This window comes from Pundamilia nyererei, unplaced genomic scaffold (assembly GCF_000239375.1).
Source record: "Pundamilia nyererei isolate P.nyererei 1_Seehausen unplaced genomic scaffold, PunNye1.0 scaffold00006, whole genome shotgun sequence".
Lineage (NCBI taxonomy): Eukaryota > Metazoa > Chordata > Actinopteri > Cichliformes > Cichlidae > Pundamilia > Pundamilia nyererei.
The window spans coordinates 2,119,315-2,142,756 of record NW_005187407.1 but is presented as its reverse complement, the minus strand read 5'-3'; the positions used below and the strand labels follow the sequence as shown (position 1 = coordinate 2,142,756).

Here is a 23,442-nt window from a genome sequence, read left to right as displayed (position 1 = left end):
TGTGTGTGTGTGTTCTCGTGTGCATCCCCTGTAGCGCAGATGTGGTTTTCAAGGATGTCTAAGTGCTGAGAGCTTTGATGATTTAATATGGGTTGACCAAATGAACCACACCTTCTACAATGCCGCCACCCACACATCTGACCGTCATCTGACCACTCAAACCCCGAGCCTCCCCAGGCAACCTTTACGCCTCCCTCCCCAACGCCATGATCTCGCGATTGTTGGACAGCTGTGGACAAATGAATCAATTGACCTCTGACATGAGCGCTTGACATCACAAGGTGAAGCATCTGTCACTTTAGGGGGTTGGGGGAGTAGTCCTCATGTTACCCTGTGCTGTATGACAGTGCAGTACAGGCCTGAGTAAAACAACAGAACAAGAGCGGATAATGAGCAGCTAATGTAGATCAGACACTTTTTTTTTTTTACATTTGTATTACTCACGATTAAATATCGCACAATTCCTCCGCCATACTCCTGAATTATTCCGTCACCACAGCATTTCAGATCAGCCTCAGCTGCCGCTGTTTTGGGTTTTTTTTGCATCAGCAAAATTGGCCGACCAGAAATGATCTTTTCATCACATCTCCTAATTTTGTGTGACAGGAAAGCAGATTCTGTTTACTGTTTTTTTTCTCCAGTCATTATTTGGTCACACGCAATTTACTGTATGTGTACCAACGTGTTAATCATTGCCTGTGTAGTCTTGTTGGATGGACGCAGACATTAATACTGATATGCATTTGTGAGAGACAGACAAAAAGACAGACAAACCGACAGGGTGGGCGGGGAAAACACAGTGTCTTTATGGCTCGACATCTCTCAGAGCCATTTCCTTCGCCAGTCTCATATTTACACGCAAAAGATCGAAGCTTCCGGAAATCCTCCCCTCGCCACGTCTCCTCGAAATTTGCGGATGTTCAAACGAGTCCTGTTGTCCAACAGGCAGCAGGGAATGAGTCATTTAAAAGTCCTTTAAATTAGGTTTCATCAGTTTAGCCCCAGTCAGTTTAAAGCATTTGAAAATAAGTGAGATGCTGTTGTTTTTTTTTGGGTTTTTTTGTTTTTCTTTTTACTCCAAAGTTAAATTACTCTTAAATGTCTCTTCGGTAAGGAAGGGGGATGGAAATGCATAAAGGAGAGGACATCGGCAGGGAAGAAAGAGGCGATCGGGGATCAGTTGAGGAATTTTTTGATTGCCTTTGAGAGTTTAATAATAGCTTCACATCCTGTACAGCGGCACCTTGCACACACGCACACCTGTATGAGCTTCGCACCCTGCAGCTCGCACACACATGCACGCAACCACAAATATGCATTCACGTTCACATTCAGCGACCATCCACACATAAATGCACACATGTCGCGCACACACACAGCTAAAACCCTTCTTCAGCCTCCTTCTGCGTTCAGCCCAGTATATCCAGGTACACAGGCGAGGCCTTGGCCAGGTTGAGGAGCAGACTGTGGATTTCTTTAATGTTGAGACGCATGTGTGGCTCTCTCTGCCAGCAGCCCAGCATCAGGTCATACACTTCTTTAGGACAGGTCCTAGGGCGCTGCAGCACCCTGCCCTGGGTTATACACTCTATCACCTACAGAGCGAAAGAAAGACAAGCATCAAGTTAATTGTGAGAAGAAGCCCCGTCCCATTTAGTAAAGAACAAATCAGAAAAAATAAATTCAGTGTTCAAACTCCAGTTAAGATGATGGAGCATCTGCTCTGCCAAGTGAAAATGTCACAGCGAATAAATTATTTACTGAACTCGAGAAATAATATGCCAGAGAAGTCTTCAAGACAAAGTCTGCAATTTCTCTACACCAGCGTGAGGGGAAAGTCAGATTTACAACATGCATGTGTAAACACCTACTCATTAGATGCACCTTGCTTTTACCTTCAGAACTGCTTTAATTGTTCATTGCACAGATTCAACAAGGTGCTGTAAACATTCCTCAAAGAGTTTGGTCCATTTTGACATGACAGCATCACACAGTTGCTTCAGATTTGTCAGCTGCACAATCATGAAGTGAATCCGCTGTTCTAGCGCATCTCAAAGTTGATCTATTGGATTGTGATCTGGTGACTGTGGAGGTCAGTGACACCAGGGGTACAATGAACTCACTGTCAAGTTCAAGGAAGCAGTTTGAGATGATCTGAGCTTTATGACATGATGTGTTATCTGCTGTGATCAGCAGGCAGAAGATCACCACATTGTGATCATAAAGGGATGGACAGGGTCAGCAACGATACTCAGTGAGGCTGTGGTGTTTATACGATGTTAAGGTGCTGAAAGTGTGCCAACAAATTATCCTCCACACCCTTACCTGACACGCAGCAGCCTAAATCATTGATACAAAGGATATGTCCATGCTTTCATGTAGTTTGCACCAAATCAACAACACAATGTGTTGTGTTGTGTGAGGCCTCTTCTGCATACTTTAGTTGTAATGAGCATTTACTTGAGTTGTTAGCATTCTGGCCATTCTGCTCCAACCTTTGGCATTAACGGTGCAGCTCACTTGGTTTTCTATTTGATCACTTAGAAAAATTCTAGTGGATCAGCAGTTGTGATGCTCAGTTTGAGCTTCATCTTGACATGACTACATGCCAAAATGCATTGAGCTGCAGCGGCCGACCGGCTGATTAGATATTTACATTAACAAGCCCATAAATAAGTGTACCTAACAAAGTGTCAGGTGATTGTACTGTCAGCACAGGCAGTATTTCAATACCTAAAATTACAAAGGACCCAATCAAAACTTTAAATCCTGTGTAAAAGATATGTGAGCATCAGATTTCATTCACGATGCGAGTGAGCTGTGATACAGCAGAGGATAGACAGACATAAAGGGTAAAAGAAGACAGTGAAAGGGCTAAAGGTTAATTTTTTGGATGTAACCAGAGTTAAGGGCTCTCCCAGGGTTCATGCTGGTAAGGCTAAGGTTAAGGCGAGGGGTTGAAGGCTGTGACACTGCTGTGTTTTCCGGAAAATTGATTCGAATTCTGGGTTAAGTTGATTTTCTTTGTGTGAGGGAGTTGCTGTTGTTTCCACAATCTGATTGAATTTGAGCAAGTAGATTGTTTAGCCATTTTAAAATGAATCGTTCATACAATTCAGCCTTATTTTAATTTTCCACAGCTTTCTGATAGAGGCAGTTGTCAATTCTGGAAATTCAAAACATCTGAGTGTTTAAAACAAATTATGTTATTTAGAAAAAGTCTATATTACCACGTGTGGCTTTAAGAAATTGCCATTTACTTCCAACTTCATTATACAGTAAGTAAGAGGAATCAAGAAAATACTCTTAATATCTAAAAAATCTAAAAGGCGCGATGTCTAACAACTGCTACACTTCTGCTAGACTCAGGAAAAAGAAACGGCCCCGGCAGATTTTTCATCTGGGTTTTGTTTCTCTTTCTTTCGAGTAGCTTGCTCCATGTCATGAAGTCATTCTTACTGAGTTTCTGTGAGTGAGGAGATGACGCAGAACAAAAGACTCACTCGGTGTATACCTATGAGAAACATGCACACAAAACAGATCAAATATTTAGCCTTACTTTTACTGAAGGGCTGTTTCATCATATCTCGGGGCTGCAACATCTTGTTCAGCATCACTTATTAAAAAGAAGGTGCTTCCAAGGCAACTTTTACAGAACTTTTGTTACTTTAACTTTAATGCTGGAATTACCAGGACTTGGTGATCACTCAACAAATTTAAAAACACTGCAAAAAGTATGTTAATTATTAAGCCAGGTCGTTTATATAATTGTGAATCACAAACGTCTTCGTGCACCTGCAGAAGAAACTATTGCACTTATAATAAAAGTTTGTATACCTCATTATTGGAGAGCTGGTACCAGGGTTGTTTTCCATAGGTGAAGATCTCCCAGAGAACAACTCCGAGGCTCCAAACATCACTTTCTGTTGTGAACTTCCTGTACATGATGCTTTCAGGAGGCATCCAGCGGATGGGCAGCATGGTATGACCTCCAACCTTTGAAAGCACACACACAGAGACACAGTTACACACAGAAAGTATGCAGTACGGTCGGATTGTGAAAGCTGAGAAGCATCTTATATTCTGTTTCCCCGCCCTGCATCAAGGAATAAAATGTCTGCTGTTTGCCAGAATATATCTGACATTAATTGACCTTAAATTTAAGTTCAAAAATACCAGTAAACAATATTACTTAATATACGCTGGCTTCTCTACTTGTCGATGAACAGTCCACTCCAACTGCATTGTACTCACAACCCATTGCCCCCAAAAGACCTTTACCATCAACACAAATAATGGCATCATCCATTTCAAAGAATGGAATAAAATCCTTCTTGCGATGCCTATAAAAAGAAAATTTGGTTCCTGGAGCCAGGAGGGCTTTTTCACTGAATCTAGACCCAAACAAGTCAGACGCTTCCTTTGGCAGATACAAATCTTACATTAAATCATTTAACTCTGGCTGAGATAATAAAGCGATGGACGTTCAAAGTCTTCATTACTAAAATGTCATAAATCTGGAGACAAAACATCATCAGACTCATTCATCTGAATGTGGTACATGTCTTGTCGCTTATGGCAGGTTAGTGTAACAGATAGATGATTTTATTTTTGAACTTTATCCAAAAATATCAATCAGAGTGATTCTATGACTTCATCCGTACCACTAGAATTTAAATTTTTTCAATTTAACGGCGTTAGCGGGAAGTTAGCTCGCTAGTTTTGCTAGTTACCTAACCTTAACCTTGTTTTGGCTTGTTTTGCTTGGTTGTTTTTTGAAAAATTAAAACATACAGCTCTGATATTACTTCCAACATAAATGAAGACAGAAAACTAAACAGCAGTGACTTTTGTAGGTTACTGAAGTTGGACTAGCTGGTATATAACAATGTGCTACATGATCGCTAGCAACACAGCTATGTTAGCATAACATAAACAGTGAAGCTGGAGGATGAATGCTGTATTTGTATAGCGCTTTACTAGTCCCTAAGGACTCCAAAGCGTTCAGTCATCCACCCATTCACACACACATTCACATATTGGTGATGGCAAGCTACATTGTAGCCACAGCAGCCCTGGGGCGCACTGACAGAGGCGAGGCTGCCGGACACTGGCGCCACCGGGCCCTCTGATCACCACCAGTAGGCAATGGTGTGCCCAAGGGCACAATGACCAATGATCGAGCCAGGGCTCAAACCAGCAACCTTACGATTACAAGACAAACTGCCAACTCTTGAGCCACGATCGCCCCATATGAGGTTAGTCATTAATATACTGCAACAACATGGGAATAGAGCAACTGTGGGAGAATTCAACATTAACAAATCAATGGTACAGAAGTGGAGGAACCATGAAGAATGAGTTGAGTAAAGTTTGACTTATCTGACTTATCTTATCTGATCTGTATGAAAACAGATTCATCGACAGTGCGCCTTATATAAACTGCTTCATATCCCCTTAAACAACAACTGCACACATATACAGCTGAGCTTACACATGGATCACATCAGTTAAACAACCACAGCTAAATTCATTTATTTGGTGTTTATGAACAGCTGATTTTGCCATCTCATTACTTACAGTGATACAGTGAAGATAAAAAAGAATAACATGAAAATGTGTCATGAATACATATGTGTTTAATGAATTTAATGAATTTAATTAAATTGATTAAATTATAATGAATCTTCTTTTAATCCCTCTTCTTTTATCTCTCTTTTTCCTTTAACGGTGCAAAAATAACCTTATGACAAAGCTTGTACGTAATATATTATATTTTCTTTATTAGCTCTTGGCTAAAGTTACGCACTGTGTACAGGTGAAATATTTTCACATTTTTTCCATCTAATAACAGGTTGTTTTTATTAGATTTTTTTCCTGTTACAAAATGTTTTCACTTACGCCAACATCAAGCAAAAAGAAGTCTAAAGGTGGATCCAACCCCCCCCCTTTAAATCTCAAGGTAACAGTTTAAATCTTCAGAGACTCAGAAACCACATCCTAATGAAAAATGAGGAATATAAAGACACAAGCAAGCATGATGACAGACTAAGTCTACTCTCTGACTGAAAAATCAGGGAGGTCAGACACAGAGTGTGAGCAAAGCATGACTTTCAGAAAAAAAATGGACGAGTGATACCTCCGGATACTTACGAAAGGGCGATAATAGCGATAATAGATAATAGTGTTTGACAGCAGCGATATCCAATGCTACCTAAAAGTTTGAATTTTGATTCCAAGCTATTTATTTTGCAAGACATTAAAATTGAGAAAAACAAAAGGAGAAAAAAAGATGAATTATTCAGCAACTAAGTAATAAAATCAAAACGATAAGAAACTCATCTCAAATCCATATGTTTTTTTAATAATCACTATTTTAAGAGAGAGAAGTCATTAAATCAAACCAATTACCCATGAGTGAAAAAAAACAGCATGTAAGTCACAGAACAACATATTTGGGCTAAACTGAGGTTTCAGGTAACTTTTTTGTTTTTACATGTGAAATATATTAAAATTATAATGAACATTTATCACCTTTTGATAAGATTTTCCACTTATGACTGATATCAAATCAATACCACACAGTTAAGGTTTTACTTTCTTTTGTAATAACTTGATTTGTCTTAATAACCCTGCGTTTTAGACATTCTTACACGGGTTTCCAGCCCAACTCCCTCATAAAGTCAGTTCGATAGAATATGCTGCATTAGTTGCTCCTGTAGCTTAATGACCTTTATGTAACTACACTCTGCAGATTGGCGCTGCAACTTTGGGAAAGCACTTATCAAACTGAGTTGCACTAGTTAAATGTGATAGATAGCATGCTATAGCAAAGCATTAAGTAATGAGTACATTGGTGACTAAGTAGCATATGCACATTCTCGAGAACAGAAAGCATTTGCACATGTGAGCAACAGCATCACGTTTCAGCAAAACCATCCAACATAATGTTTACTTTTACTTGAGTTCCAGAAGCTATAAAACTTTACTGTCCTCTAAATCGGACGTAACTTTTGGTGACATTGCAAGTAAAAGGATGGTGATTGGCTGTAACGGCTGACTTAGATTTCAGGGTTTTAACATTGTTAAATATATTAACTTTTTCATTAACTTCTCAATGAATCAAAAGCAAGCTTAACCTGCTGACAAGATTTGTTCCTCTTACTGCACCTCCCCGCTCACTTTAGTCTCCCCTGAACATGAATCTAGCGACTGATCTGCACTCCACTGTGCTACACAGATAGCACAATCCATTTTCTAAGGTTTATGTGTGTCATTAATGGTTTGGTACCCACACTTGGCCTGGTTCTGTGTTAGTCAGGGGGTTATTTAATAGAGTAATAAAATGTGCACTGTCACACAGATAGCCATCAGGTTTAGGTTTACGTCTGGGGAAACATATCTGCCTCCATCTCTGCAGCTCGTGCGCTACAAACCCAGGCCTTCATTTTTCTTGCAGTGATGCTTTTTCTCCCTTGTTTCTCTGTTTATCATTTACATTTCTCCATCTGCATGCAGTATGCTAAAGCAGAGTAGAAGGTCCACAATGCATAATGTGAATCGTAATATAGAATATAAAATACAAAATGCTTATATTATACACACTCCTACACAATACAGCAGGTTTGAGTCTTTTAGTTTTTTTAAAAATTATTATTATGAAGTGTACAACATACAGAATACAGCAGGATTTTAGTCTAAAACATTTATTGTTGTCTTATTGTGATGCTGTGTTCTCAAAGAGCTCTCCCTTATATTCCTCCCTACATAATAGATGCTGCATAGTCCATTCACATTGAACTGAAGTCAGCCTCAGCACCTGTTCTTCCTAAAACGCTCCTATTATGATAATTCGCAGGTTTATATTTTTATTTCAGTAGTGCTACAGTTGTGTTTCACTCTTTGTCTTAATTCCTTGCTTTAGCTCTTATTCTTTTGGAGCATGTGGCTCCAATAGAACAAAACAAAAAAAACAGAGCTTGGACACTGCTAGCACGGGCGCCCACACAAACGCAAATCAGGAGATGAAGCATCGCTGAATATGTTTCCAAACCAACTTCATTCTAAACCAAAGACTAGAAAATATGGTGAAGCATATCTTCCCTTTGGCTTCACCTGCACAAGTGCTGAGGTAGGTCTCCCCTGCAGAATTGGTTTTCCCTTCGTCGGGAGCACGTGCTGGGTTCTTCAAATCGTGAACATTTTTCTTGTAAAACAAAGGGGGGCCCAGCAAAAAAAGTTTGGGAACCACTGCATTAGTGTAACTGTACTCTTATAATTTAAGCATAGTTCACAATATAAACGTAACACTGCTTGATCAAACAGGGTACCGATCCTTATCCTAATGAGGACACACACAGGGTGGACTGGTCAGTTAGCAAAGCTGGAATATTTCCTGGTGGCATGAGGGTTGTTTTGGCCTGCTGTGAAAAGTCAACTTGATCAGTAAACAGTTTACAAACCGCGACCCTCTCAGCCACACACTCTCCAATCCTCATGGCACACAGGTGTATTAGCTAATGACACGTAAATGAATGTAGGTCAGCAATCCCTACTCACTACAATGCAGACAACATGTTGATCGGACAATAAGGAAAAGTGGAGGAGAGAGATAGAAAATAAAAAATATATATTTAAAAAAACAGATTAAATGCTGAAAAGCAAATTCCATTTAGTGCCCAGATCAGGTGAAAACATGAGTTTTACATGACTGATCTCAGTGAGTGTGTGTACGAAGCAGCCTTAATATCATTGACCAAAATTTTTGAGGAAAAAATTCATGAGGAAAAAAGCTTTAATGAAATGTATCGAAACTTCCATCAACAAATATAAACCAGATGTAAATATTCTGGAGAGACAAGATCCGATCAGAACAAATTAAGTTTTGTGAAAAGGAAGGACAAGTTGGGAAGTGCTCCCTGTTTCTCATGAAATCACGTCACATTTGATGTTAGTGAAAAAAAGATGCTTTGTAAACCACGTGAAGCAACTCTCACGGGTAAAAACACAACAAACTCTTATACTTCATACTTTAGTCAAATAAAATATACTTTTTAATGTAATCTTATGATATTTATTTGAATACAACTAGAGTAATAAAACTATAAGATGTTTTAGTGAATGACTAAATGTATGACTAAAACTAAATTTGCTGTCAACATGAACACTGGTGAATGGATCCATCATCCATCCATGATGGAATTTATGAAATTTATTTGAGTAATAATAATAATAATTTTCTTTTTTCCTCCCAAAACCTCTAAAAGATCTCACAATGATATAATTAAAATGAAATCTTTTGGTCATAATAATTTGATAATGAAAACTGGATATCAGAACAACAGCTGGATTATAGACAATTAGCAGTGTGATGGTTTCCATGTCTATATGTACTGTGTAGGTCATTATTGTCTCCAACTGACCATGGTCTGTATTCATCAATACCAAAGACATTTTCACAAATGCCACTCTAATCTGGGTTATGCATTCCTGCATTGTTGACTATAACCCTTTGCCACATCTAAAGAGGGGTTTCCCCTCCTCATGTGGAAAGCGCATGGTTATTCTGCTGGTTCTGAAATTCTTTGGTAGTGCTTTGAATTCATGGCAAATCAACATACTGAATATTTTTAAAGGAGCTCATTAAATAAATGTAATCCACCATTCGATTGAACTCTGCCCTTAATCGCTGTTTCTATAGCTCAAAACTCCAGTAAAGGTTTGAATGTGATCACCGAGTTCTTTATAAACCTTTGAAGAACAAAGAATCTGTAGTCTTTCTTCGAATTTGTCCAATGTATTATAATATATTTGGATAGTCATCCAGCGCTCTGAAGAGTGACTTCCTGCTTAACTTCCTGTGTTAGAAAATGCATACATGTGAGTTTTAATGAGTGCAATAAAAATGATGAAAAATCTAGAATGTTCTTGAATTCAGCCTAAAATTGATTTTTTTTCTGAATTTTTGCCCATCGTGCAGATAACTGAGGAACTTCCAAACTTGTTTTTTTTTTTTATTCAGTTAATGTTCATCACAGGAACTCAAATGGCAAACTGAAAGGGTGTAGGCTGAGCTTATATAACACCTACCTCTGAAAGTGTATTCAAGTAACAACCAAACTGTTTGTTAGTGACTGTAATGTGTTACATGGTGATGCAGATCATTAATGGAAGAAAAGCGAGGACTGCCAAGAAGGCATTTTATGAGCAGCGACAACACTAACATGATGTGTTAATAATCTGTTTAGACTAAAAAAAATCTAAAACCAACAAAAAAACCGATGTCATTTCTAACCAAACACAGCTCTGTTTATTATTGCACGTGGAAGATTAACATTAGAATAAATGTACTGCAAACTAACCAACAATTACGCCCACAACATTAAACAAAATGAGAACATAATGGCTCTGTATAATTTCCTACTCATTGGAAACTGTCTGAAACTCATTTTTCTCTGTATATGTTTTATTGTTTTTTAGTTTATTTTTGTTTTTTTGTGAATAAAAATCACTCATGCGTGAATCAACAAAGGATTTGCAGTTAAGTCGAGCAGCGTTGTTATTACTTGCTTTGTCGGGGAGATTTTTCCGTTCTACTCTATTGATAGTTTTTATATATTTCATTATATCCATTAGTCTTTTTGTGTTATTCATCATGACTGATCATTTCCCCTGATGCTCTGAAATATTAATATGGGCCTCTTGAACTGCCGCGCAACATCTCTCCTTTTATGTTTGTTAACCGTACGTGTATTTGTGTGCGTTCATTGGCGAGACAATGAGGAACAAAGTGAAGGGCAGTCACTTCAAAAGGGCACCAACAGGGTTGAATTAAATAGAAAACAGGAGAGAAAACCCATGAAAGAGCAGGAAAGGAAAGCCTCAGACTGAGTCTTCCTGTCACTGGGAGGAGGGGGTCATCAAATATTAAGAAAGTTGTGTTTACAGTGGATCAGTCTGAAGACCAAACATGCTTTCTAAGTTCTTTTTACCTACGCCTAGTTGCTGCATTTCTCTCTGTCATCGGCTCATTCTGTGTTTTGTCTTTGCTGTCAGTGGCTTCGTCATCAGTCTTTGTCTTCTTTCCTGCTCCCTTATCTCTCTCCCCCTCAATCTCTCTCAATCGTTCTCACCTTCCTTCACTGTCTCTAAGCCCGCCTGCCTGTCTCCCTCAGTCTCTGTCTTATAAATATGCATTATTTCACCTCGACCACTGTCTGAGTGTTCCAGGAAAGCCTCAAAAAGACGAGGAAAAAACACAGCAGAGAGGAGGGATGTGTGTTCTTTGTGATGACCTCCCAGAGGCTGTGGTATCCATGGCAACTGCACGTTGAAAAGAAGGCATTATGGGATTTTGATGTAGGAGGAGCTTACGTGAGTAACCCCGCCCACTCGCACCTTACACAGGGAACCGTATCGTTGTCTCTGCTGTCATGGAAAAATCTCAAGAACGCTTGTGTCTAAGTACATGTGATGGTTCTCTCCTGGCCAGCTCAGATACAGTAAAGCCAATGACATGTAGGTTTAAGCTAAGTATTTTTTGTGATGGTGCTCATGTCGAATAAAAACCCAGCAGGAAATATGATGGTAGTACTTCTTCAACGTGCAGTTGTCAAGTCACAAAATTTCCAATGGCCACATACTGACGTTTTGTTAGAACAACAATGAGGAAGTAAAAAAGCCTGCAAAAGTCTGTGTTAACATTCGATTAATCTCGCAAAGAAGATTTGTACATATTCATATGCAAAATCCAAAGTAAAAGGCAAGACTTTTGGCATCACAGGTTAGATTCACCAGCCAGGATTGAACAGGCTTTGCTTTCACACAGGTAAGCAAACAATGTGGGCAAAATCGGCACGATGATTTTGCCTTTTATTTAATTTCTCTTCACTAATATGCACTCATGCTACAGTATTGTTTGGCTTGTCCATGCTATTGCTTACTGATATATTTAATCACATTGAGAAAAGTAAAAAACGGGCAACAGATGTTGTTTAAATGTTAAAAAATGGGTCACTTTAGCCCACTGCAAAGTGGTTGCTAAGCAACATGATAGTGTTGTAGTATATCATGCATAATTTAGCCTTTGTGGATATAAATGAGATGTTATTGTCTTGAACTTAAAACAATGGGATGCTTTAATACTGCATTATAGGAGCTTAAATGCTAAAAAGTGTCACTGTTGCTAGGTCGTCGCTAGACAACACGAGGACAGCATAACATCTGATATAGATAAGAACCTTAAGGGGCCTTTGTTTCAAATTTTTTCTAGATAATGATCCAGGGAGAATTTGCAGACAAAGAAACAAACAAAAACAAATAGTTTGTGTATTACAGTAAGTTTTATAAATGAGCAATTATTGGCTGTTGTCCTCAGAGACTAAGTAGGGTGGTGTGATGATTGCGTAAACTTTCTCGTTGAGCCATTAATGACATAATCTCTTAACCAGAAGATATGAAGTCTCAGCTTATGTAAGCATGCAAACTTTAGATCATCGTTTTATTTGTTTCTACTTGCTTTTGACTTTTGACTTTTCAGTCCCTGTGATGTTGCAATCAGTTCTACACAACTATACAAATAGGACTGGGTTAGCGTGCACACTTTCACAACAAGTTCAAAGGCAAAAAACTTTGCCCCATCAACTTCTTGGTAACCAATGCAGTATGTGAATTAGGTCTCTTTCTTTGTAATAATAATATAGTAATAATGATATAAAAGGTACAATGAGGCCATGTACATGAGCAATGAGCAGTTGAATAATTTGTGTTACATCCTCTCAGTTTTGTCTTGATGCACATTTGCTTAATCACGGATAACTGTTTCACTGTCGCCTCTCCAGGTGCTTCACAAGGTCGATACTTGTCTCTGAAGAAAAAAAAACACCCACTACCCAAAAAAATTACTCAGAGATTTGTCAGCTCTGCTTCACTGCCCGTGTTCCTCTACAGGCCGTGTCAGCAGCGTAAAACAGTCAGGCATGAAACCTTAATTTTCCTACACATTTGGCCATAAAATCAGTTTAGGGGAAAATGAATAAATGTGCTGTAGTGTTGGAGTCGAGCCCCACCCACGCACCCATACGCCCACACACACACGCACACCGAGCCTGTGTGGAAAGGCTCAAGGTTTGATTTGAGGCATCCTGTCTGTCTCCCGAAGCGCCTGTCAGGTTCATTGTGTAACAGGGGATTCAATGACGTCATCACAGCCCCTTCAATCCTACGCCTCTGCATCTATTTCCCTGCACATATACACGCACACACACAGGCATGGGGTTGTGGGGGGGGGGCTCCAATTCCTCTATGACTCATCTTCACTTGTCTGACGCAAGAGCATGACTGGGTCCCTACACTCTACACGTCCCCCCACACTCACACACACACCTCTGTCTCTCCTGGATGCTGAAATACGGCTGAATCACTATGTTTTACCTTCCACCCTCCTATGCCTCTATTCTGGTTTTTGTTTTTCTCCTGTCTGTCTACCTCTCTGTCCTTTTTTTTGTCATTTTACTCTGATACTCTGCTCTGTGGTCGTCTTAAGCAGTGCCGTATGCCCCTGTATCGCTCTATTACTGCCTCGTCTCTCTTTTTGGATATTTATTTGTGCCTTGTTTTCTTCTTTCCTGGCATCCCACTCCTTCTCCTCCCTCTTTCTCTTCTTCTCCTGCTACTCCCCCCCCCTTCTCCCTTATTTCCAAGCCTTTCTCTCCTTTCATCGCTTTGCCACCCTCCTGCCTCCATCTCCCACACTTACATCTTACTCCTTCTCCAACTCTATTTCTCCACTACTGCTTCAGCATACTAAACAGAACTTCTCTGATTACTTTTCTTCCTGAGAAACGTTGGAGACCCAAGTAAGAGACCCACCACCGCTGCCCTCTGCCGTTACCATGACTACAGCCACAGCACTTAGCTTTATTGAGGAGGGGTGAAAGGAAGGAGGAGGAGCGGGGAGCTTGCTGTGTGTCGTCACACAGAGATAGCACAAAAAATGCCACAGCAGCAAACCAATCTTTAATTTGATGCCAAATATAACCTGTTATTTTGATTTTATGTCAACAGTCATTATCAAAGACCTCGAAAAAATAGCATTTTTTTTATGTTCTTTTAAAAAAGATTCATTCAGGCAACGTGGCATTTATAGTTTTGTGGGGTATCAGAAGCTTTATGTGAGGAAATCACAGACTGTATATAAAGGATGGGCAGGAAGGCTTCAGAAAAGGAACATATTTTGAATGTAGCAAGCTTGGTTAGTAAGTTATACTCATAAAGCGTACAGCTGCAATCCACAGACACAGATATAGCAAGGCTCATAAACATTTGGATAATAATACTGCAGTTTTACCCTTAATTCAAGTGATTTACCAAAAGCATTGCACTAACTGTTTAAAAATGACCATTTTCATACTTACGCTCACATTTTTTTTAGTGGTTCTCCATACATAATCAAAGAACCTGTTTATTTTATTGTGCAAGACACAATGAAATAAACAGGTTGTGTTATTTGCTGTTATGGCACTTAATCTTCTTATTTATATTACTCTTTTTGTGCACAGCACTTTGTGCCTTTGCTGGCAAATCAGTCAGTCACACAAGCCTTTCAAATTTAGCCATATTCCCTAAAACTGACACGGATTTATCAATGACTTCGAAGCTGGATTTAATACATGTTTAAAGTTACAATTTTTATAACATGGTTAGCACCATCTTGTGCCAGTACAGAACGAGACGTTGGTTGCAGCTAATTGATTTACATTAGTTTATGTTTGCTAACTCGTAAGAGAGCCAATATCTCAGTTTGTAGAGCACTTTGTAAAAAAAGAAATCATCATACAGATGGGAAAATAGGGAACAGACAAATGCAGTTTGATGCAAACTGCATTTCGTTGCCCTGTACCTGTGCATGTGCAATGACAATAAAGTTGAATTCTATTCTATTCTATTCTATTCTATTCTATTAATGTGGGCAGCCTCAAGTGGCCACTAAAGGAACTGCAGTTTCTGGCACTTCTAACTTGACTTCATTTTTTTTTTAGCCCCAATAGTTGCAGACATCCATCCATCCATCCATCCATCCATTCGCTTATCCTTTTCAGGGTCGCGGGGGGCGCTGGAGCCTATCCCAGCTGTCATAGGGCGAAAGGCGGGGTACAACCTGGACAGGTCGCCCCAACACAACCATTCACACTCACATTCATTCACACATTCACACCTAGTGGCAATTTGGATTATCCAATTAACCTATCACCACAAGCTGCATGTCTTTGGACGGTGGGAGGAAGCCGGAGTACCCGGAGAGAACCCACGCAAACACGGGGAGAACATGCAAACTCCACACAGAAAGACCCCGGCCTGATGGTGGAATTGAACTCAGGACCTTCTTGCTGTGCGGCAACAGTGCTAACCACCGTGCCACCGTGCAGACAATTTTAATATTTTTAATGAGAAACAGGAAAAAAATATCTTGTGTTTTCTTATATCAGCATGCCAATACAGTGCATATACATTACCATTTATACCAAAGTACATATGTGTAATTATGCATGTGGAACGTGTGAAAGGAGAACAAACTGCAAAGACAACTCTCTTTCCCAGCAAGTTAGAAATATAGATTTTCATAACTACAATGAGCATTTCTGTTCAAGATAAATTATTACTGCAAAATTACCGTCACTGAATGATACATCCATCAGTTGTATATTATTATCTTTCTGAATTTTTAAACGATTGTCTAGCCATTGAATGCCTGCAGTCTTCTACCTCTTTCTCTCTCCTACTCTGTCACTGTCAGTTGTGTCGGTTTGTCAGAGAGAATGAGAGAAAGGGCAGGAAAAATGGAAAGTCCAACTACCTATCAATCAATACAACTGATTAGATTTTGGCCTTTTGGAAAAGTAACAGATTATCTGCAGAAAGAAAAACACTTTCAGTTTTGTTTTGTACCCCTGAGTTATCCAACCACAGCAAGAAAAGCTGCTAAATATCCCTGCAGTACACAAAAATGCTCAAAAACACCGAACATGGATCTTTTTAAATGCATTCCTTTCACCTGTACTTTTTTAGTTACTTAAAGCAAATGTAACACCCCACGAACTCAACTAATCAAACATGCTAACCATTTCCAACTCCTTCTGTTGAGTTAACCTATCCCTGCGAGTGTCTTACTCAAACCCCCACGTCCATCAGTCATGCCCATGCAGGGGAGTAGCAGAGAGGCACCCATGCAGCAGGGAGGGAGGGGAGGCTGAAAGAAAGGCCTGAAAAGATATCGACACATACACCTACCCTGTAGTAGTCAGTGCTGTAGACATCTCTTGACATGCCAAAGTCTCCAATCTTTACCAGCAGGTTCTCACCCACCAGGCAGTTCCTTTTGGACAACAAACACAGTGAGACTCAATAAAGATGTTTCACATTGCTGAGTTAAAATGAAGGGTGTTAAACTACAACCATATATCTTATTATATGGTTATTACCATGACTGTTTTACAGATTATCTCTAGCTGATTATTTACTGGTTCCGCTAATAGCTACAGTCCTCCTTGTTAGATGTTTTTAGGTGGTATTAGCGATTGTTCGTACTCAGTCATTATGAGTTTTAAATAAATTCCTCAAGGATCAGAATAAAAGTTCCTGTTTAATGAGACATCTGGCATCTGTTAGGAACAAGCAAACACGATGTGCATTAACAGAGTATTTTACAAACCTTGTGGCCAGGTCACGGTGCACAAAGTGTTGTGATGCCAGGTAGACCATGCCAGATGCTATCTGCTGGGCAATGTGAAGCATTTGAGACTGGGTCAGCTCCACAGGTCTGGTGGTCTGGCCCTCTGCCATCAAAACTGCATCTGGACCATGAGCCCTGTGAGAAAAAAACAAGGGAAACAATGTATCATTTGTCTTTTCAGCCATGTATCAACCACGTACGATGTTTACATGTGTCCCTCTAATAGAGAGTATGTAGAAGATTAAGCTGGATTAGCACACGCAAGCTTCCTAATCTTTAATTCTTTGATCGCTCATTTTTCATAGAAACTCTTTAGAGAAAAACACATTTAAAATTTTGCCATTTTACATATTGAAGAAGAGAGTCATGCCTGAGGAACTTGTTGAGGTCACCGTGTTTCATGTACTCAAACACCATAATGAGCGGGTCGCTCTCCACGCACACTCCGTAGAAAGTGACAATATGCTCATGCTGAAGGTTCGTCAGCAGCTCAGCCTCACGATGGAAATCCTTCCTGGCATTTTCGCTGGCCTCTTTAAGTGTCTGCACACACACACACACACGCACACACACAAGTGACATTTTAATAAAGTGACAAATCAAAACCTCACACATTATACCACATACACTTCTGCCAATTGGTCATTTTCATAGTGGATTCATTCTCCTCCAATTTATTTGGCTGACGTCCACTGTGTGAAAAAAACAATACAAAAGTGCATATAAAAGTGAGTTACAGCAACACGGCACAAACAGTGTGAAATTACTGGCACCAAACAAGGACCGATATGACAGCAGAGCAGGAAAAGGATGGAGACATTTTATATTAATGCTAGCCATTACAAAGTACAGCACTGTTTACATTCATTATGTTTCCCTGTTCCCTTTGAAACTAATCTTTGTCTCCCTTCCATGAATCAGGAAATCTGTCAGGGAGCTTGTGTAATACAAGCATCCATGACAGAGAGTGTATGTGAAGTGAAAGTGAATGACTGTGTGTGTGTTTGGAGGCGAGTTACAGGAAATGAAAGTGATACGGGGTGTGTATTAATTTCACATATAAGAAGAAAAATATAGAAAAGTTTCTCTTGTCCTACATGAATAATTGATTGTCTTCCTACAGTATATGATAGAGATATACATGAGGTGTGAGCGTGTGGCGAGTGGCGAGTGTGCCTATGCACACACATTGCAGGTAGAACCTCCGACTACAAATACAGATCTACAGGAGCACTGACTTAGAAAAAGCAGAATGAGATGACCTTTGACCTTTCATCAAAAGCACTAAAATGGAAGAATATTAGACAGACTTCAACCTTAAGCACTTACATTCAACCAATAATGTACTGTGAAACAGAGGCATGGTCGAGTACACTGCAGACTGCAAGGTGATACTGCAAGAAGATGATTATTACAGTATAGATAGTGTATATGAATGCCTGTGCCCCTGTCTCACCATGTAACTTGAGAATATGCATAGGATATGTGAGTTGACTGACTTTCCTCAGATGTCTTTGCAGGACCTTTCACTGTTATATTTAATGTTATCAGTTTATTGTTCGTAATTAATAGAATTAATAATGGCTAAAAATGAAGACTGACGCTGTGTAGGTCAATGAAAAGCTATTAAAACCAGCTTTGAGGTTTCCAGTTATTTTTATTGGTGTGGTTTTTCATATCAGTGCAGTTCTGAATGTTTGAAAGCCACAAATAAACACAGCTGTTCCTCACTCTGAAAGAAACCAGCAGGAGGTAATAAGAGGCGATGAATATGATGCTGAAAGCCCAGACTTTGTTCTTAGCATGGTTTAGAACTTATCTGTAATGATCTATTAACTTCTAATGAAGCTTTTACAATTTCTTTGCAAAAAGTGACTTCTTAAGAGATGCTCATAAAACATGGACAATTTTCCTCATTATCCCAGTTTGACTGACGATGACTCCCTGAAGTCTAATCTATGATGTACTGTACTGTGTGCTCCTTAAAAAAAGAGAAAAGAAAAAGAAAAATGAACTTAAAGAGGAAAAAAAAAGGTTATTCACTGCACCGCTGGTCTCAATCAGTATCAAATGACCACTGCGACCAGTATTAATCATTGTATTGAGCCAAACATATTAATGTTGAGTTTAGGAAAAATACTGACTTTCCTGTGAGCCTGGGAGTATTACAAATCACAGTGTGACTTTCTGTACTGAAAGCTGCATTAATTCCCATGCTGAAACTCATAACACTGCACTGTTAGTCATCCAGTCTGAGCACATTCAGGTCCATGGACAAATAAAAAGCAATCAACAACCTCCAGCTCACAAATGTGGTGAGTCATATACATGCGTGAAGAGAACATTATTGAAAGTGCTCGAAGTTCATGACTGATGGGATGCAGGAGCGTAAATGTGTTTGCATGAGTTTGCCTGCGTGCATGTGCATATGCATATGCATATTGTTTTTATGTGCACTTGTTACAATTATCCTCTGATCGATGGCAACTCAGTGTTTAATATACAGTAACAGTAAAACTTGCTTCTGTATTATGGATGACGGATTGATTGATAGACAACCCTAAAATCCAGGCCCATTAAGCTCTATTAGTGTGTGTAGGTCATTGTAATGTGGTATACAAATGAGAACCTGTACCTGTAATGTAGCATGACTCACAGAGAGCAATATAAGCATGGCGTGGTTTATCATAAAGAAAGTGCATTCCTCATAATCCATGTCCTTTCCCCTTTATTCTGTACAGTGGAATTACAGGACACAATAATTATAGCTGTTAAATGATGGAATCACCACATTTGCAGGATGAAATCACTGAGTGTTGAGGAAAGAAGTATTGAAACTCCTTGCTTAGAATTTGCATTTCTAAAACAAATACCTGTGCAAATTTAAATATGCAAAATATTCTGCAGTTAAAAGAAAGAGTTTGAGGACCTTAACAAGCTGCTGCTACACCTGGCTGACTGAAAGGAAGCATGGCCCCCAACAAGAGAGGTGTCTACTCAAACAATGGAAAGGATTATATGACGCTTTGTATAAAATCTGTAGCAAATATATAGACAACATAGAATGACAGATGAGTTGTTTATTTCTAAGAAAGTTTAAAGAAAAAAGCAGGAAAAAGCTGAATGAACTTCATCAAACTGTAGCGATTCCATAATTTTTGGCCAGGGATTGAATTAAATACACTGACAACTCTCACAGGCAAATCAAATTTGTTTCTAAAATCCCGTCATTACAACAGATTCTCAGCACTCTTGTTTTCAAGTGATCAGATCAGATGTGTGTATCCTCCTGAGTGTTCAAACATCTCGTGGGATTTGATTTGCCTAGAAAACCTCGAGGAATAGTCTGCATTAATTTGATGTCTCCTTCTTTTAATTAAAAGCAGCTGGTAAGAAGTGACAACATATTTATTTGCAAACAGAAACGATCTTTATTTGGATTTCTACACTCTAAGCATCTCCTTCACGAGACTGTTTTTTTATTTTAGTTTCAAGTTATGCGATATGTATATGTACAACAATGGATGGATGGATGGATGGATGGAGCTAGTACTGTTGAAAGTCTCTTTTCATCACCCTTCAGCACTTTGTGTTATTGCAGTGTATTGGCAGCAGGATCACTGACGCTGACGTATGCAGGTCGTCAATTAGTTAATTAAAAACAAATCTGCTGTCATTTAAAAAGAACATTCAATGGTGTAACTGCATACGTGGAAATCTGAGAATTGTTCATTTTTTCTCCTACATTTGACCAGATTTGACATGCAGCCAGCAAAATGAAGCATCGTGTTCTACAACCAAGAACTGTGCTGCTGTCCACGATTTCCAGGTCCGTGTTTTGAAGTGTGTTCAGTCTAAACCGACGCTAAGCTGGCAGCATACATCAGCAGGTGGTTCAGGGTTAAGCCGGGAGCAAACAGGAAATGTAGGAAGAGAAACGAAGGTGTAGGATTTGAGAAGAGGCAAGCGTCAGGATGACGACTGAGGAGAGAGAAAATAAAAGACTGCAGGTGAGAGCTGGAGGTGTGGAGGACAGAGGAAGTGAGGGGCAGAGGAGGACAGGGGCAGAGGGGGCTCTTTCACAGGTCATGTATAGTTAATGAGAAGTTCTTCACCGTTCAGATCCTGTTTCTCTGCAGAACAGCAGAAAAAGAATCCTAGATGGAGAGACTGATGGACACATAGATGCGATGCTCCCTAGGAAACCATTCAATTTGACCCCGGAAGTCAGCGGTTTTTGAGTGTAATTCCACCTTATTCTTGCAGAGAAACCCATGAAAAGAGTGACTTTCTAACAATAGCACAGTAAATGGAGGCCAACATGGATTCTCAATACCGTGCTGACGCCATGTGAGGGATTTTATTTCAAAATACCATGGATCTATTTCAGGAACCAGTTCAATATTTTCAATGTATTTCATGTATCAGATGTCAATTCTGATACCGTGGAATAGAAAAATAATAATTTCACCTTCAATAATGCCATTTAGGAGCTTTATTTTGACATGATCAATTGTTCTGTAGGACCAAAGGAATTTAAAAATATCTCACGTTGAAACATGACCCGTTTGTTTTACTGCACACAGGATACATTTTATTTACATTTCTGGGCTTTGAGTTATAAAAGCTGCAAAAAGAAGTTTGTGTTTTCAGAAATTGGAGTCAATATGAAATTAATTAGTCTAATTCTCTGATTTATAAATATGTTTCTTAGGAATTTTAGGACTTCAACATTACCTTGACGGCCACCAGTATCTTCTCCTGGTCAGGTGAAAGGTTATAACACTCAGCCAGGAAGACTTTCCCAAAGGCTCCCTCTCCCAGCTCTCTCTTCAGCACAATGTTATGTCTTTTAATATGCTGGACAACTGTAGAATGAGAAGATGAAGAGGAAAACTTTTTAGTACAAGTTACAAACATGCATATAAATTGGGGAGGGGGGTAATCTTTTTTCCTCGTTTCTTTTCTATTGCCCCAAATGCTCAGTTTTAGGGAGCTTTTCTAATCTTAGCTCACAGCCCACCAACCTGCTGCTTAAACCTTCTGTTTGTGATGGGCAGCCAATAAGAAGAAAGCTGGCATAATGGGAGGGAAAAACAAGCCAAAAGTGCTTGTTCGGCCCAGAAAAAGATCAACTGTAAATCAAGCTGAAGTACACAAATAAAAACAAGGAGCTGGAAGTGATGATGGAAAGCAGGATTGATGCTTTGATCGCACGCCATTTATGCTTTAATGACTTCAGCTCATGCAGTGAGTCAGTCTGGTGTCATTTGTTTTGTGGTGTTTGATTTCACTCAAAGAAGAGAAAACTGCATCATAAGACATCTGATTTTACACAAAAAGAAGACATTGGAATCTTGACTTGATAGCATGTGGTAATATAGCATCTTTGTAGTGCATATGTGGCAAAACTATTATTCTTGCTCTGTCCTTAAAGAAAATAAACATCTTATCAGACATAAACAATTAGCTCCATAGTTCTAGAAGTCACATGATAGCATGACTTTGTCACCTTGGATAACAATTGCGACCTAGCGTAGTTGTGCTTGAGAGCGGTATATTTGCAGTGCGCCCACTATGAGTTGCTGTAGTTCAAAAACTATCATCCAAACATTTTCTCCTATCACACATGAAGACACGTGGTAATAAATCCACACAGCGTCGTTGTAATAAACCTCCCTTCTTTTAAATTGTATTTTCTCCCACACGCTGCAGTAACGTCTGTTAATGAGTAAAAGTACAGAGCGCATAACACACAGCCTTGATGAGGCATGAGGTCTGTAATATAAAGTGTGGCTTTTCTTTACTTATTAGTCTGTAATTACACTGTAAGAGCAATGTTCTCGTCACCGACTTTCTTTCAGCACTATTACCCAGTAAGTAGCCAGTATTTACAAGAGCAATTGAATCTATTTTTACTCTTCTCTAAAATGCCCAGTTGCTTCTTGTTTTCTGGACCTTGTGTTTGGAGTATCACATTGGAGTATCAACTGAAACTTGTCAGTTTTCTTTTAAAATAACCTTTACTCTTATAACAATTTATCCCTGTTAATCCGAAGCTGTGGATTTTCCTCCTTTTTGAACAAAAAGCACAGCTGCAGGGCATGTTCACCCCCATGGTTTTTCTAAAGGGAAAATGATGTTAAAATAAATGGTTTCTGTCACTCACAATCCACATGCAGATACATTCCTCTACTGTTCATCCCTCATCTACTTTCATTTCGAAGCCAAAAAAAGGCTCATAACTGTATCTACTGTATATCTGGGGATCATTTTCTACTGCATACATATTTTATGTCTTGATTTATGTATCAAATAAATGCAAAAGTAAATAAGCAAATTCCTTCTTTTTTGTCTTCTACGACTTCAACACAGTTTTTACAGTAATGTAAATTTGAAAAACGTGTCTCTCTGCTTGCTTCATGCATCTAACCTCTTCCTGCCTTCTGCTCATCCACAGTTGGATCAGAGTCGACAACTCTGCTCTCTGTTGCTAAGTAACTCGCGAATCCACACCAGCTGATTTCTCAAAAATAAAAAATAAAATAAAAAAATAAAAAAATTGGCATCTCGCCGGTTATTGTACAAGGTTTTATCATGCAGAATGATTAACAGCCTCGTGACCTTACAATAACCTAGTTAAACCCCGTCTTTTGATCGCCAGCCAAATGTGCTCCATGTCTGTCTGCATGCAGAGAAACACGTTATCCTGT

The 23,442-nt window shown here is 39.2% G+C and overlaps 1 protein-coding gene across 1 annotated transcript in view; it reads right to left on the bottom strand.

The window, feature by feature from the left end:
- Positions 1 to 6: 6 nt before the first annotated feature.
- The window catches only part of ntrk2a (neurotrophic tyrosine kinase, receptor, type 2a), a 100,397-nt gene continuing 76,961 nt past the window's right edge, over positions 7 to 23,442 (bottom strand). The window contains exons 15-20 of the mRNA XM_005722044.1: positions 21,467 to 21,597; positions 17,100 to 17,272; positions 16,709 to 16,864; positions 16,288 to 16,372; positions 3,838 to 3,996; positions 7 to 1,595 (exon numbers count right to left, since the gene is read on the bottom strand). Coding sequence (XP_005722101.1) covers positions 1,410 to 1,595; positions 3,838 to 3,996; positions 16,288 to 16,372; positions 16,709 to 16,864; positions 17,100 to 17,272; positions 21,467 to 21,597 — 890 coding nt within the window. The 3' untranslated portion in view covers positions 7 to 1,409. The remainder of the gene's footprint in view (positions 1,596 to 3,837; positions 3,997 to 16,287; positions 16,373 to 16,708; positions 16,865 to 17,099; positions 17,273 to 21,466; positions 21,598 to 23,442) is intronic.